The 16,750-nt window shown below is 39.6% G+C and overlaps 1 protein-coding gene across 7 annotated transcripts in view; it reads right to left on the reverse strand.

The window, feature by feature from the left end:
• Positions 1-16,750, reverse strand: part of ADAMTSL3 (ADAMTS like 3) — a 180,380-nt gene that overhangs the window by 72,585 nt on the left and 91,045 nt on the right. For all 7 annotated transcript variants that reach the window (XM_065847389.2, XM_065847391.2, XM_065847390.2 and 4 more), the window contains exons 6-7: positions 16,405-16,641; positions 2,550-2,676 (exon numbers count right to left, since the gene is read on the reverse strand). In XM_065847389.2, the coding sequence (XP_065703461.1) occupies positions 2,550-2,676; positions 16,405-16,641 (364 nt within the window). The remainder of the gene's footprint in view (positions 1-2,549; positions 2,677-16,404; positions 16,642-16,750) is intronic.

Genomic DNA, 16,750 nt, shown 5'->3' on the forward strand with positions numbered 1-16,750 from the left:
AACAGGGAACCTTGCAGAAGGCCCCCTGTTTAGATAAATGGGCAAAGTGGAATTAGATTTTATTGTTAAGTGTTCTTGGGGATGATGCCATCAAAATAGGTGATAATAAGCAACCAATGGTAAATTACACAAACGCCATAACAAATAAAACACATGGCAAGAAGAAGTTAGAACAGTTACAAAGCCATTGACATCGAAACATTTGTAGGGAGCTTTTACCAAAAAGCTAAGAAACATAAAACTTGGAAGCTTGAGAATCAAATAAAACCAGATTAGGACAAGTCCGTGCCTTCAACTCCACTCCCAGTTAATTTCAGAACCAGCATCTTCTTCCTTGGTATCAGAACCAGAACATTTTCCTACCATTTCTTGGCAATAGCGGTGGAGAAAGCAGACATCAGTGCCCAATCCCACAATATTTCCATGCGCGCAAAGTGCAATGGAGTTAATGGGAGTTCCATGCATGTACCACTAGTAACATCAGGCCCGTGATATCTCATTTCCCAATGGGACGGTACATTTTACAACCTATTACACTTTTTGTTTGAGTATCATTAGTCAAACCTTTAATCATTTTACCAGAATGTTTGAATCTGGCCTGCTGGCAGAGGTCTAACTTACTTTGTCTATCAAAGGCAATTAAGTGTTAGTGGAAAAAAATAAAGAACTTTTGAAATGACAGTTCGTTTCATATTTGCAAAACAGTAAGCTTACTTTCAGAGTTGTTTAGTTTTCCGATCAAAGGCATTAATTTTATGTAAAAACATATAAAAAAGATAGTAAAACCAAGGGAGCCCTTTATTAGAAATCATTTGCTATCAATGCCTAATTTTCTTTTTCTAAAATATGGACCAAGATAACTAGGCACTTTTACTTTTCCTTTTATTGTCATATTAAAATCTTTGGCTCTTGCTTTACTTCCAGTTCTTTAATTTGCCTCATCGCAGAATAAAATGTACATCCTGCTCACAACTTTACAAGCTCCCTCTTCATTACATGCCTGTCATATCAATATTTTACTTCTCAACACTAGCTCTGGAAGCTTCCAAATTACTATATTGTGTCTCCCTTCGCTCATACAGTAACACAAAGAAAGCATGGTGGTATTTCCACTTTTCATTCACACAGAGGATAATCTTGACCCAAAAAAAAAAGATTTCTGTGCTCTCACAATACCAAGAAAACCATAATTTTTTTAATTTTAGTAGCATGTATACTGTTTTGCTTATATGAGTGGTAATTTATTCATATAATCTACCTACTACAGTGCACAAAAATATTCACTTTTTAATTTAGATTACTTTTGCTTTACATATGTATTGAATTACAGAAATTACAGACCTGCACAGTGTAGGATAGCCTAACAAAACCTTGTAGATCAATACAAACGATCACACTGTAAGCTTCCAAGCTTTAGGATAACAGATATTGCACTTCCAGTTACATCCAGTAAGCAGTGAGTACTGCAATAAGAATTAAGCATGATTCAATATACAACAGCTCTTTCAAAATCAGGTTGAATCTTTGCGGGCTGAACTGCAACAGCTCTAAAATAGGTGCAGTTGTCAAAGGCAGGTGCTTCATTCATTTAAAAAAATACCTGCTTGCATTTGAATTTTGAGTATTGACTTTAAGAGCACCACATCATCACCCTTGAGTCCTGTGGCTCTGCAGGAAGGTAATGAACCCCAGAGGCTCCATCTCTATGCGAGAAATGCACATTATGTGTTCAGAAACAGAAAAAAAATAGATGTGAGGCAACTATCTCACATGAGAAATACGTGGGACTTAAATCGTGAGATTGCAGGGAGCATCATTGGTGAGGGTGGAAAGCACAAGCCTCTATCACCAAACCTTGCCCGGATGCCAACACGGTCAGACTCTCGAGCCTCCAGTAAAGAATTTAGCTCTTAGAGCCCTCCTCTCTCGATTTTCAATACTACTGAGACCTACAGAGTTACGGTAAGATGCCAATTGTTTTTGAGAAAGAATGGCAAAATATAAGCCAAACATACAAAATAAAACAAAAACAAAGAGAAGTATTATTTCCTTTCACCTTGTACTTTTTGTGCCATACAAGTAGTTAATTTGCCTCTGAAGTTGAACTGTCTTTAGACACTTTAAAAAAAAAAGAAAAGGCAAAGTTAAGTTGAAAACCAGGCACTTTCAATCACAGGCCACAATTTCCATAAAACCATCTATATGATGTTTCCATGATTTAAAAACATTGCTGCAGCATCACATATATAGCAACACGAGGATACCCTCTAAAATAAGCTGTGCATCTTGATGGTTATTCCTGATAGAATGAATTGAGTAGCTCTATAAAAAAATACATATCTCACATTCTTTCCTAGCTATACCCTAATGTGTGGTATCCCTCGTGGAATTTCAATAGACTAATCTAGCACAGACTTTACAATAAGTAGCTTTGGAAAACTGCAAACAAGTATGTAGTGAAAAGGTCAATACTCTGCAGTATTTCTGTTAATACACAAGCAGAAAACATAGTCAAGGACAAATTATCATAGGATCAATTTGCAACCTACTTTTTTCTGGTGAGACATGTGCCTTAGCTTGTCCCCTCACAAGCCTGCACGTTGAACCATCTCCTGCACAGACTCCACAGTTGTCTTCCTTGGCATTGCTCCCAAGTTGTCGATCACAGCCTACTGCCTGCCAACATCAACACCACAGTCAGAAGGAGGGCAAAGCTGTAGTAGACATGCTCAGGTTTCTGGAATTTTATTTATTATGTTTTCCTTTTGATTTTACGAGCTGGCCTCATTCTTTTAAAGCATATATTGCTATTTATGATTTTAAAAGCACATTATCATTTCCATTATTTTCATGATGAACCACAACAACTGGTACATTAAGCTATTCAAACACAGGAAAACACATGAATCAATTTCCCACTATTTATGTGAATACCATTGAGCGTTGCTCTTTCCAACACAAGAGACAACTATGCTATTTACAATTTATTTTTCATCACCTGTTCAATTATGTCTGAGAAAGGATTAATGGAATGAAATAAACCAAGTTAAATATTTAAATGGCGCTCAGCCTTCAGCTTCACAGACAAGCAGCTGTGGGGCAGTGCCCATAATCTGGTATCATGGCCATAAAAACTGAACTGGCATTCATGTAGATCTCCTGTTTGTCATTCACATCAATGTCAATCACAGATACATTCGCTAACCAGGTTTTAAAAAACTTGGATGATTTAGGTCTCACCTTCTGATTTTTTTGTTTGTTTGTTTCTGAATATGAGACCTGACCTATAAAACTTTGCAATGGTTATTACAAAAACACCCAACCTTAAACACTTCCAAAAATTCCAGAAGTGAAGTTTTTAAAAACTGTCAGTTGAAAACTCTCCAGTTCCAACTCTAATGAAAACATTTTTCCAGGTTTTCCTTTTTCTTCATATCAGTCAGCCTACAAGAATCATGGGACTGAGAATGAGAAGACAAAGAAGAACAGGTAACATTGACTAAAAGCACCTTTTTGCTGAAAGGGAGATAAATATTTGGTCTCACCTATCTTACCCTTCACCATTTCATAGATGAAATTTGTAGGGAGTACCAAATGCTGAGCAATGTGTTAAAAAGCTTATATGCAACTCCAAGTTTTCTCAAGGCAGCCTATATACCTCTTATATCCACACAATCCCTGAGAAGTCATGGACATGTGTATTTAACCAAACTCCAAACTGACAGATAGAAAGCACTCTGGAAATTCACAGTTAAAACCAGTGCTAGAATTCTGAAACTGGCCAGCACACTCCTCTTCCTATATAAAAATGCTTGGAAGGGGCAGCCTGAGCTGCCAAGATCCAGTGGAGCCGTGCTGTGCCAGAACCGACACGCGATCCCTCGGAGAGGCGACGACCGAGGCCGCACGGCAGAGGCAGGGCCAGGGCTGCCAGCACCCGAGTTAACGCGCAGACACCCACACCGCACAAATCAGGCACCTCCGCTGCCCAACTCAGAGAAATGCGATCTTGAAGTTTCACGTGTCTATAGAAAAGACTGCAAAGCAGCCTCAGCTCCCACTCCTTTGCCTTATTTTCCTAATTCCCAGCAGGATGACCATGAACCAGCACTGGGCCCTTGTGGCCAGGAAGGCCAATGGTACCTGGATTAGAAGTGGGGTGGTCAGTAGGTCAGAGAGGTTCTCCTGCCCCTCTGCTCTGCCCTGGGGAGACCACATCTGGAAGATTGTGTCCAGTTCTGGGCTCCTCAGTTCCAGGAGGACAGGGAACTGCTGGAGAGAGTCCAGCACAGGGCAATGAAGATGGCCAAGGGAGTGGAGCATCTTCCGTGTGAGGAAAGACTGAGGGAGCTGGGGCTCCTGAGCTTGCAGAAGAGGAGACTGAGGGGTGACCTTATTAATGTTTACAAATATATAAAGGGTGAGTGTCAGGAGGATGGAGCCAGGCTCTTCTCAGTGACAACCAATGGTAGGACGAGGGGTAATGGGTTCAAACTGGAACACAAGAGGTTCCACTTAAATTTGAGAAAAAACTTGTTCCCGGTGAGGGTGTCAGAGCCTGGCCCAGGCTGCCCAGGGAGGCTGTGGAGTCTCCTTCTCTGCAGACATTCAAACCCGCCTGGACACCTTCCTGTGGAACCTCAGCTGGGTGTTCCTGCTCCATGGGGGGATTGCACTGGATGGGTTTTCGAGGTCCCTTCCAAGGTCCCTGACATTCTGTGAATTCCCTCTATCCTGCACTCTCGTAAGAGGAGGGCAGTACTGAGGACAGTTTATGGCGCCTTCAGCTGAGAGACGTGCTGCACTGAAGAGCAACTCCTGACTAAAGATTGTAAATAAATTACTCTAAAGAAGCTTATCTTCCTATTTTATCACCAATTAGCAATAAGAAATGAACGCAAACACCTTTTCGGAAACAGAAATTAACTGGGCCACTACATGAACCAGAAAGCAGATGCAATTTCACAGGATATAATAATACAGTGCTCAACACATCGGTCTTAGTCTCAACAACTTTCTTTCAATTCCCAGCTCCGCAACAGTCTTTCTTTTTGATCTTTGAAAACTTCCTGTGCTTTTCGATTCCAGTCTGTGAAAGGGTTTAACTTCACTTCCCCACCTCACAGGGATGTTACAAGAATAAATCTCCTCGAGATTCTGAAACATTCAAGACAGTGCAATGATGGGGACCATACCAGTAGTTGAGAGAGTCTGTCTATGTCTCGGGTAGATTGTTAAAGTATTTATTGTTCTCCACTCTTCCTCTGCTTATTCACACAAAGATACTACCAGCACATAGAGGGAAAATGTTAGAACTACTTCAAGTGTAATCTCTCCCCAGATCTCATAAATGCATTTCCATTTCATAGTGTAATCTCATTTTCTAAATACAAAGAATCTGTTTACTCACTCAGCAATTAATTCTCAAATGAAAAATTACGCTGCACATTGTGATAGTCTGTGTAAGAAATTGAGATTTATATTAGTTCAAGCTGTTGTATATTCGGAGGCTATAGATCCTGCAAGTCTTTGGTGGGAGGAAGGTATTGAGCGAGCAGAGCACAAGCAAGACAAGCCCATTAAAGCCCAAAATGATAAAAATAAACATATATACTGAGCTATGAAAATAAACTCTCGTTGCATATAACAAAAATTATACAACTGTGCAAACACAAGGCACTATTGCGTCCAACACGGAACGTAAGAAAAAAGATAATCAGCACAGCAGCATAATTTACAGGACTGTTTCATATAGTATTATTGGTTTGGGGTTTTTTTTTTGAGTAATACACAAATGCCACAGAAACTAAACAGGAGTGCTAACTGCAAGGGATTTCCCTGGATGTAGGAACAGCTTTCCGGCTCCCCTGCCAGCAAAGGTTCAGCCAGATGCACTCACCCTCTGCGGACTTCCTTCTGACATTATATTTACATCAACTGTTACGAGTATGAGTATCAAGCAATGCTATTCTGGATCACTATTTAGGCCTGAAATGAGCACAGAATTTCAGATTTTGCTTCACAAGAAGTACCCAAAACATCTGCAGATTTTAATGTGACAAGCCTGAACTTTAGACCTAATTCAACAAGTGTTGCTACCGTGCGATCTTTGAGTCAACACAAGGGTGGGGTGTATTTCAAACCTGATTGTCTAGATTCTGGCTTTTTGTAAAAGCTTGATAGGAAGTAGTATTTCTCAGACAAGCGGACAGCCATGGATCTCACCAAAACAATGGGAAGGTGCAAGGTACAGCTTTCAGAATCAGACCTCAAACACATCTGGTATTTTGGCACCAAACATCATGAATTTAAGGTACTCATCTTTTAGCCAACAACTATGAGAAAAGCACAGTTTGGGAAGAAGCATTTTAAGAGAGCACATGTGTATTCGCAAGCAAATCTGCAACAAGGATGGAAAATGATATATGGCAGCAGCCTTCCTCAGCTCACACGCCATCCCAGCAAGCCAAAGAGCTCTGATGATTTTCACTATTAAGGCAGTTGTTAGGGTTAATTTACCCCACACTGCTCGCTGTTTACACAGCAAAGGGATAAGCTATAAACATTACAGGCAGATTGGGAAAACATCTGCAGGATTTCAGGGCATATTCAGAAATAATTATATTAGGTGATTTTACCGTAGGCTGCATAAATGAAATAAATGATAACACGCACTGTGTAATGGAAGGAGTGGGACCCTGTCAAGTAAGGAAATCTGCAATCATAAATACCATCATTCAAAAAAAAGATACAAGCATTGTAATGATTATGTTGGAAATGAGCTTCTCAGACAGCTGGGACAATACTGACCAATAGGTAACAAGAAGAACGATAAGTGGAAACTTAATACAAAATAAAGTATTAAGAAAATGCGTGCTTTGTGCATTTAATAAATTGGCCATGATGGGGTCTCTATGAATTTGGATATGATGGTGGGATTATTTTCAGGAAGAGATGCCCGATTCACTACTATTTCAGGACAGAACATTAATATATTATTTGACTGTGTTCTTCTAATGAAAAATATAGAAATATGAAAAAGAATAATACCGTTTCCTCCCAAGAAGTTGGGATAGAAATAATCTGATCAAGCTGCCAACAGAAATGCTCATCTGCTTCAACCAAGTTATAAACCAAATGCCAGATATATATATATAAACCAAATGCAAGTGCTATTGTGAAAGACAACACCGAAGGGTGTTAAATATTTTGTAGCATGCTTAGAATAGTCTATGTAAGTTCAGAAAGGCAAAGGAAGAGCAAAAGGTCAGGGTATAAAATACTGCAATACAGATGAAAGAGAAAAATGAAATTGCTGCTGATACGTTGGGGTGACTACGGAATGCTACAAATATTTCTGCAAATATGAATCCAAAAATCACTCAGGAGCTCCCACAGCTGTTTCTTTAGCTCTTATTCACTCTGTAGGATTTCAGCTGAAGAATTAGACTTAAATAAATAAATAGAGCATGTTAATTTTGATTTATGAAGGTCAAAGTATAATGTGTTAAATTCAAGGATCTTCCTTTCCTAAGGAGTTGTCTGTAGTTAACTACAATGAGAAAATGGACAGGACCACAAGGTGACAGATTTTTAACTGAGCTTCCAATATGGCAAAGCAGCACTGGAATGAAAAATCTGGAACATCTCAAACCCCCTTCAGGGTCTTCTTTTAATAAACATAAACACAAACATGGACTAGAATTGCCAATGCAGAGCCCAGTGCAGGAGCAGGTTTTGCAATTCCAACTTTCACTTGCTAGACCAACTGAGCACTCACCTCCAGCTGCAGGCACTCTCATAATATGCACAGCACCATTTTTTGTAGAACACGTTCCACTGAGGTGAGTTGTCAATTATAAAATAACGTTTCTGGGATGTTAATAACTCAAGATGACTTCAAATAAAGAACCTGAAGATATTGCTATGCTCTTCAAAGGAAGAATACTGAAGTAAAATATGAGTAAAACAAGAGATCTGTGCATAAAGAGCACCATTTAAGTGTTAAGTATCATTATTACTATCAAAAGCATGATATTATCTACCCCAATATACATAATTATATAAAATATTTCTCTTTAGAAAGGGGGTCTCCTTCTATGGTCTTCTGGAGCCAGAGTTTGCGGTACAGCCAGAAAAAACAAACATACTGAGTTCTGCTAATAGAAATGGCCACAGAAGAATAAATCACTGCTGTTTTTATTTGTGACAGAGACATAAATTCTATGAAACATTAAGGCTGAAGTTGCACTAGTGCCATTCTTTCCCTACCTGCTGTGTCTTAGACTAAGCTCTTTAGCAGACAGACCATTTAAATATCCAGCTATATCTTTTCCTACGTTGACTAATAAAGTTTTGATTGATATAGACTGCCATTTATCAGAGATTCCATTAAAATGAGAAGTTACATTTTTCAGTGTTCTATGATCGCTCAAGGGGCCGGCAGCAATCAAGGAGTGATTCCATTTATTAATGTGATTTGGTTTAATAAAATAATAACAGAAAATCAATTCAACAATACCTCAATATGACATAGTTACCGTCCCTCAATGGGACAATGCTCAGGGAAACCCAGCTGAAGGCTGCTCTGACTGCATTCACACTCGTGTGCCTCCACCGACCCAGCTCTTCCAAAGAATGCACAACCATGTGTACTCATGAAAGAGACTGCTATGGGATTTCAACAGAAACATACAGGTAGCATTGATTAACAGTTGCATTCAGCCAATGCAGAAAACCCAGGAAATACTTCAAGGGAAAATGCTCAACATACTTAAAATCTAAAAGAAATACTACATTTGTGTTGAGCAAGAAACTGCACTGCAGAACACACAAATGGAGATGATAGTTGGATTTCTTCACAAGAATGTGACAATTATACCGAGAATCCTTTTCCTCAAGGGCTGAGCAGTCTGTAATTATCCCAGTACGTGATGCGCAGTGGGTTTTGTTCTAAAGCTGGCTAAGGACAGATGTGCGATGGCAACGTCTCACTGAGAGAACCCTGTGTTGCTTGGACCACTGATCTGCTGAAGGGTGGCAAAGACTTTGTGGACAGGGTACAACGGCGTTTTCACTGTCTGTGAAAGGTGCTAAGACGTGAAAAATACAGAATGAAAGTAAACTATTGCACCAAACATCCAGTGAAGTGGTGTAACTGTCCTGCCATCAGGATAGTAGTACCTTAATTGTTAAAACCAAACTGTTTATTTCAGCCTTATGAGAGATCAGAACTAAGATAGAAACGGAACAAAAACGTTTACATACTTTTAAAGGTTATCAGCATTGCGCAAAATACAAGATAACCTCGGAATTATTTCCGGCAAAAATATCTTCTCCAAGTCTTGTGACTTGACTAAGAAAGGACACATGTTTTATTTCAACAGTTACTAGTAAAACAAGAAAATAGAGAAAAATCCTTACATACCCAAAAAAGATAAATCTCTGCTGTAGTTTATTAGAATCACTCTCAAAAGGGAAAATTAAAGTCCTCAGGGTCTTGGTCAGGGGAAAAAGGATTTCTGTTTCTACGAACACAGACACACCACAGAATCCAAAACTCCGAGAAATTAAGGCTGTAATTTACTGTACAGCTGCATGTGCTATCGCAGTACGCAGATCTCATTGTATCAATGTCAGGTATTAGCTGCATTTTCTCCTGCTCTACTTGTCTTAGCACAGACTCACAGTACGGGCAGATGTTGGGAATGTCTGCATCCACACAACAAATAATGTTAAATACGGCTATGGGAGTTAATGGTAATAAAAACATGAGTATAAAACCCATCATGTGAAAATCCTGCTCTGTCTTTGTCAATATTTTCCATGTATCTTCGTCCTGCTGTAAAACTGCTGTCATTCAAAGCCCATCTATTCATTAGTTTTCAATTTCTGCTCACATCAAATGCTTTGTGATAACTCGAGTTTATACTTTATTTCTCCACAGATAAAATACGTCCCTGGAGAGAATATAAAGAAAAAACTCCCACTGTCTTTCCCATGCTCATCATCTGCAAGTAATTGATTCTGACAAGCAGAGGGAGAGATACCAGAATATATCTTCAATTAAGAAAGTAACTTTTCTTTTTCCATATTACTTTTAAAAGTTGTATGGAATATCAGCCCTCAAGCACCACTTTCAGCCTCTGGTTTATGCTCATTAAAGATTTAACTTGGGCTGAGACATGGTCCTGTCTCACAACTCTTCAGTTATGTCTAAGCTCAGCCTAACAAAGGCCTGATTGTGGCCCAGGTTCTCACATCTCTGCAACTGAGCCGTGCAGGTCCACAGCAGCCCAGACAAGCTGACAAGGGCTTCAGCATATGTTAATAAACAGAGTACAGCCCTTTCAGCGACCTTGGTATGTGCTCCGATTAACAGTGAATGTTCCCACCCACCACATCACAGCAAGTGAAGCAGCAATCCCAGTTGCTAAACTGAACAGGTATTAGTGGCAGCGGGAGTAAGAACATTTCCTTTGTAAGGATTTTCAGCTGTTCGCAGATGAGGAAGCAGGGAGTAAAGAAGTGTGCCAAAATGCAAACCTCACAATAGAGGCATAAAATAACGCAGAATGATGGGCACGAGGAGACACACCACACTATTCAAATTCCCCAGCCATCCATACAGAAGAAAAGTGTGTAAAGCAATAAAAAAACCCAGAAGATAAAAAAAATACAGTGTATAAAATTCATTCCATGTTAAGGGCTCCTAAAAAGATTTTGCACATATTTCTGCAAACATTTTATATCTGAAGGCAAAAGGCTAAAGAGTGTTCTGCAATTCTGTAAATCCACTCCCATCATATAAAGCGAAGCGTTTCCAAAGCATTTAACTCTTACTACAGGATCTGTCACTCAGATTGCACGACCACCCAGCCAGGAAGCAAGTACCCTTTCCCACACAGCTTCATTTTAGAAAATACGCATGCACACACTCAGAGGGACACAAATTCCCATCGGACTTCTTGTTTGTGAGAATGCTTTCAAAAAATATATCAATATATGGAATCAGATTACTCTGCTGCTCTTCAGGCTGGGTCTGGCCAAGTCTGCCTTGCTACATGAAAGCGAAGTTCGCACTGGGGGATTTGAGGGTCACTGAGGCTCTAGTTAAGGATGGCAAACAAATCCGGAGTTTTTCTGTCACTGTGCACAAGCTTTGGGATCTTGTTGGAAACTCAAATCGCTTTTGCACAAAGCTCGCTAAAACAAAATAAGACTTGGCAGACAGAGTCACTTAGGAAAAGAGAAACATAGATAAGAAGCTAGAGATGAGAAAGAATCCACCACTTATCTGACAAGAAAGGATAAACTTAGACAGTAAGAAATCCCTGTGGGGAGTATTTCTCCATAAGAAACAGTAGGAAGAAGAATAAGAGAAGATTTGAAAAGAGACATCGGTTTCTAGCAGCAGTGAGCAGCTGCAAATTAAAAACAAGTGATTCCAAAAGAACTTTTCAGTGCCTGGGATGATGCTATTGTCACCTGCAGTAAAAGCACATCTCTGAGTTACCAACAATGTCATCACAGGGGAACCACTACACCGAGGTGGACTGGGACACTGGAAGTGGTGCAAGTGCATCTATGGATAAGGTTTCCTCCATGCTCCAAAACATACTTTGCATGTTGGCTAATTAATAGTACTGAGGAAAGAATGCCAGGTTCAGTACAAAGGCTGACTTAACATAGAGCTACCTTGAAACCAGTTCTTCCTATGAATAATTACTTGAGGTTTGAAGGGTTTTTTTAGGATAAAAAGCCAATGCTCATTAAAAACAAACAAATAAATAAGATAAAAGAAGGGGTTTTTTAACTGCTATTCAAGAATTAACTACTGTAACATGCAAGAAACACAGTCTCATGTCTGCAGTAACACTGGATGGGAAGGAAACATTCCTTTTTAAGTAACCAAGCACCAAACCTCCGGTGCATATTAGGGAGTCCTTAACAAAAGATGTATCTACAGGAACCCAGAGGGAAAGTGCACAAAACATACTAAATTAACACTTTGAGAAAGCAACTCAGAATAAAAGGAGTCCAGATTCAGAAGAAATTAATAATCTGCTATGATTGAGTTTTAAGCATGAGCAAAACACACACACACACACAAAAGTGCAATATTCTTCCAAAAGCTTATAGAAACTGTTTGCAATGACAACTGCAACCAATATTTACATCAAGCCTAAAAGTGTTTTGTTGGCAAGTGAGATGCCTACTTACCATATCATGACACGAGGCAGAAAAGAACTAGTATAGCAAAAGTCGCTTGACAAATGTGTTCTGATGTCAGCTAAATTTATGCCATATGCTACAAAGCATCGTGTAGTGTCTGCCTTTTTTGGAACATAAACAACTTGCTGACACTAAATGGAAAGTTCATTGCTGGATTTACATCATCTTTGACCTAATTGTGACAGCCTAGGACAGAACTACTCAGGCTGTTCCCTAGGACTCCAGATTTTTTGGGTGATGCGTGTATTTATTGTCCAAACACATGACTCCATATTGGGAAAATTACCACTGTAACCACTTCAGGTACTGACTCAAGTAACACTCCAGCCTGCATTTTGGTAAGAAAAAAATATAGAAACGAGAAAAAAATCCACCACAACAACAAAAAAAACCACACAGCACATGTGTGTCTGCATGAATTAAAAGAAATAAAATCAAATAAAATATAAATGAGAGAGAAAGGCGGGGTCCCAAAGCAGGCAGAGTGACTGGGTAAATGTTGCCCACACGTGTGTCTGACATGCAGATGTTTTTAAATGTCTCCACCCACATCCAGATGGGCACAGCAGGAACATATTATATGAAAAAAAGTCAATGTGTTGGGAGTTGTGCAGAGACTAGAAAAACTATCAGAAGTTAAGTGTGAAAATCCTCCCAGCAGTGAAGTTTTGACCTGTCCCCATTTAACACAACAGCCCCAGATATTTGCTTTGGTAACAGAGGCGCAGCAGTAGCAGACTCAAACATCATCAAATGGTTTGGCTGAGCTAAGCCTCAAGCAACCCCAAAATATCTTATTAACTTTCCCAATAAAACTTTCCCTGTTCCACCGCCTTTAGATTTTCCTTCCCCTGAAGCCTCAAACCTCTTATCCAGTGAGCAGTTTAGTCACGTCATGGTTTTCTTTGACTCTGCTTGTCAAAAGAAGTGCAAAGAGTCAGAACTGAAGCTGGACAAGGGGAACTCATCGTCCTTGTAAATTCAAACGCTGCCAAGGAGAGAGCTGAATAAGAATCCAAGAGGCAGAATTAGTGATGCAACCCTAACCTACCAAGAATAAGAAAATGTATGAACGTGAAATCAGGGGCAGGGGGAAGGGAAGGAGAAGGGGAAGCTGAGATCTTATGAAACCTGCCAAATTTGAGACAAAAAATGAGCAAAACCAGCACCAGTTGGAAAGGGACTCGGGCAAGCCCATCTCCTTACACTAACTCTTTGGTGCTCGCAGGCATAAAAGCAGAGATATCCACATCAGCAGTATGACATGTTTATTTAGATGAGTTAACTGTAAAAACACTTGCCAAGTTATTTGCAGGTTGTGCCAAGTATATGTCAGAGCCCAACAGACTGATCTTATAGCAACAATTGCAGAGAATGACAATTCCGCCGTCTCTCAAACAGCAGTTGACTAAATTAACTCTCTTTTCGCTGAAAAGATTGGATGTCAATTTGTATTCTCTTCCTGCTTGAACAGGAGCAGCAACAAAGCTCGGTGCCGCTTTCTGAGAAGTTCTCCACCTCCTGCGGTCCCTTGCACAAGTAACCAGCCTTTGTCCCCTAGATTAATTTTATATATATGTATGTATATATATATGTATATATGTATACATAATTTTTTTCCTGGAGATGTTCTTTCACATAGAAAAATATTTTTGAGGAATTAGAAGGAATACTGAAAGAAAAGAAAAATGGAAGGGGTGAAGAAACAGATTCTCATCAACAGTATAAAAGATTTCCAGTGCCTGCTTCTGGAATGACCGATTTCTTCTGCTACTACTCAGCTTATTCCAAAAATGGATTATATTTCCAAGCATTTTATATCAGATTTACACATGAATACTACAAAATATTAACAGCAGACGTTGAAAGCAGCCATTTTACATATACTTTTCAACTGTTCTTCACAAAATTGGATCCAATTTAGACAAAGTGAATTTTATGTTATGCATGAAAGGTGGGAGATGTTTGAAGTCGCTGTGGGAGACACCAGAAACCTCATAGCACTCTGAGCAAGAGTCTCACAAGGCCCTGCTTTCAACATCCAACAGGGTGAAAGCAAAAGCTTGTATTAGAAGAGGAGACATCGCTAAGAATATTGCAAAAGAGATGTATTATTTGGCAAGTGCTTCCAGAGCGTATAGAGGTATATCCTATTTTAAATGTGCAGGGTAATGAACATTGTTGGATACCACTGTGAAGTACTATTGACAAATGCTGTCTCTTGAAGGGGAAAAGTGTAAGGAATTCTTCTATGTCAGAGGCAGCAGATGCATTGTGTGTTGGCACAACTGGTATTGGAACTGCAGTATACATAGAAGTCACATAAAACCCACAGCAAGGTCCAGATAATATATTAATGTTGCTGTAATCCACACACCAGTCTTCTGCCAAATGTGTCAAATTTTCCCCTATAATGGAGCTATTTTGCTCGCTGGGCCATATCCTGCATTTTTGAGTCGCACACATTTCAGGAATTTAACAGAGCAACAACCACTTGCAGAGAAAGAGAACTAATTGCAATAACATATCCATTCTATATAAAATTGCTCTGTTAATAAAACTTTAGATTACAATATTTCTTTGCTAACGAGACATAGGCAAAGGAGTCTACGGCAAGCCACAAATATAATTACTCTCCTATTTATACTAACTGTTTAAAGTCAATAGTGTAACTCTGATAATAAATATATCTAGAAATGTAGATTTCCAGTAGAAAGATACTAACAACCAATTCACTCAATGACAACACACGCTCATTCGTCTTGAATACTAATATTTGTCACCCTGAGTGACCGGTGCTCATAACAACCAGTTCAAAGTTATTGAGCCTGAAGTTATTCAAAAAGTCATTATGTTAGTCATTGATATCACCTACAAATGTCTGCTATGAGCAGGCATGCAGGGCACATCGTACATGTACCTTGTCTGTGCAAGGACGAGTCCCATTCCTGCTTCTGGCTGCCCAAAGCCTTTCAGCTGAGGCAGAAAATGCGCTGATACAGAGACTTAATGGATGGAGAGAAAAGCCTGGGTAGGACTGGTGGAACTAGGCAGGATGCTCAGCTGAATGAATATCAGCTGGCTAGAACCAAAACTGGGAAAAACAAAAAATGATGATACTCAAGACAAGAGTACCAAAGAATTATGACATTGTCCTCCCTCCTGCATTCCTGTTCTCCAGTTATTAAGGCAGCACAAAGTGCTGGGATCTTACACTGGCCCATACAAAAAAAAAAAAGCTAGAACTGTCTGCCTTTGCTTCAAGCTTATCAGGAGGTTGGGTCATCTGAACCAGCTCAGGTCAGCCCATGAAGATGCAACACCTCCTGACAGGGAGCTGTGTCTGGAGATGAAAACAAGGCAATGAAGAAGCTTCATCTGGTGAAGTGTTGGGAACCTGCCAACCAATTCTGTTCTCATACTCGGAGGTTTTGACCAAATTTTCAGGTTGACATGAACATTCTAAAAGCCTGAGAATGCCTCTTCCATCAAGGGACTTCGCAGATGCAAGCACGTTAGCAAAGAGTTTGGAGACTGTGAGATCCTTGTTTGTTATTTTTGATGTTTTTATCGGGGACAGGCCCTCCATTATAGATCGCAAATCTATAAATTCCAAATGTGTCGCAGGAATCCAGGAATTTAAGATTCAGCACTTATCTTGTTGAAAGGTAAGGAATTTACCTTGAAAACATATTACTACTGTAGACATATTCACTGCATGGACTGGGAACTTATTAATGGAACGAAGAGGTGAGACTAAGACAGGCAGACACACAGTGTGCACCTGTCCTTCAGTGCTCCAGCCCAGGAGATACAGACTCTGAGAAGGACCAAAATGAAACTGAAGGCTATGTAATTCCATCACACTCTGACAAACATACTAGAGGTTAGAAAGCTATAAATAGTTTCACTAATTTTTCACATGTATAAATAGAAGGATACGTGAATCTTGTTGGCCTTTTATTTATATATAGAAGTATCAAGGCTAAGGCAGCCAGGAACTTCTGTGTGCAAGAGAAAGGTGAGTTACCTACAATCCATTTGGCAGCGCTTGCAGATACGTCTAAAGTAGACTGATACACAAAGACGGAAAATAAACAAAAAGTGCTCATTTAATGTGCAAAGTGTCTCACAACACAGGTCACATTTAGATTTACACTGTGAACATACCTGGCATATTCCACTGATGCACATATCCAAGGATTCACTATTGCAACGAGTACCATCGAGTACTTTTGGGGCAAGCTCCACAACCAAGTTCTTCCCCAGCGCCTGACATTTCAGGGCACACGGTGCAGTAGGATCATTATACACAGGGATCCACTCATAAAAATGGCCCTGGTATTTGACATCATTGTAGGCTGAACACTGTTGTGCTCTGAAGTCCCCAACATCCGAAGGGCACTCCTAAAAACAAACCAAAGGAAAGATTTTTAAGAAGGGAATATTTTGCATTTCAATAAAGTTCTCTGATGATCAGTTTGTTTCAAGAACTGATCTGCTATGACAAATGTGC

This window comes from Patagioenas fasciata, chromosome 12 (genome assembly GCF_037038585.1).
Source record: "Patagioenas fasciata isolate bPatFas1 chromosome 12, bPatFas1.hap1, whole genome shotgun sequence".
NCBI lineage: Eukaryota > Metazoa > Chordata > Aves > Columbiformes > Columbidae > Patagioenas > Patagioenas fasciata.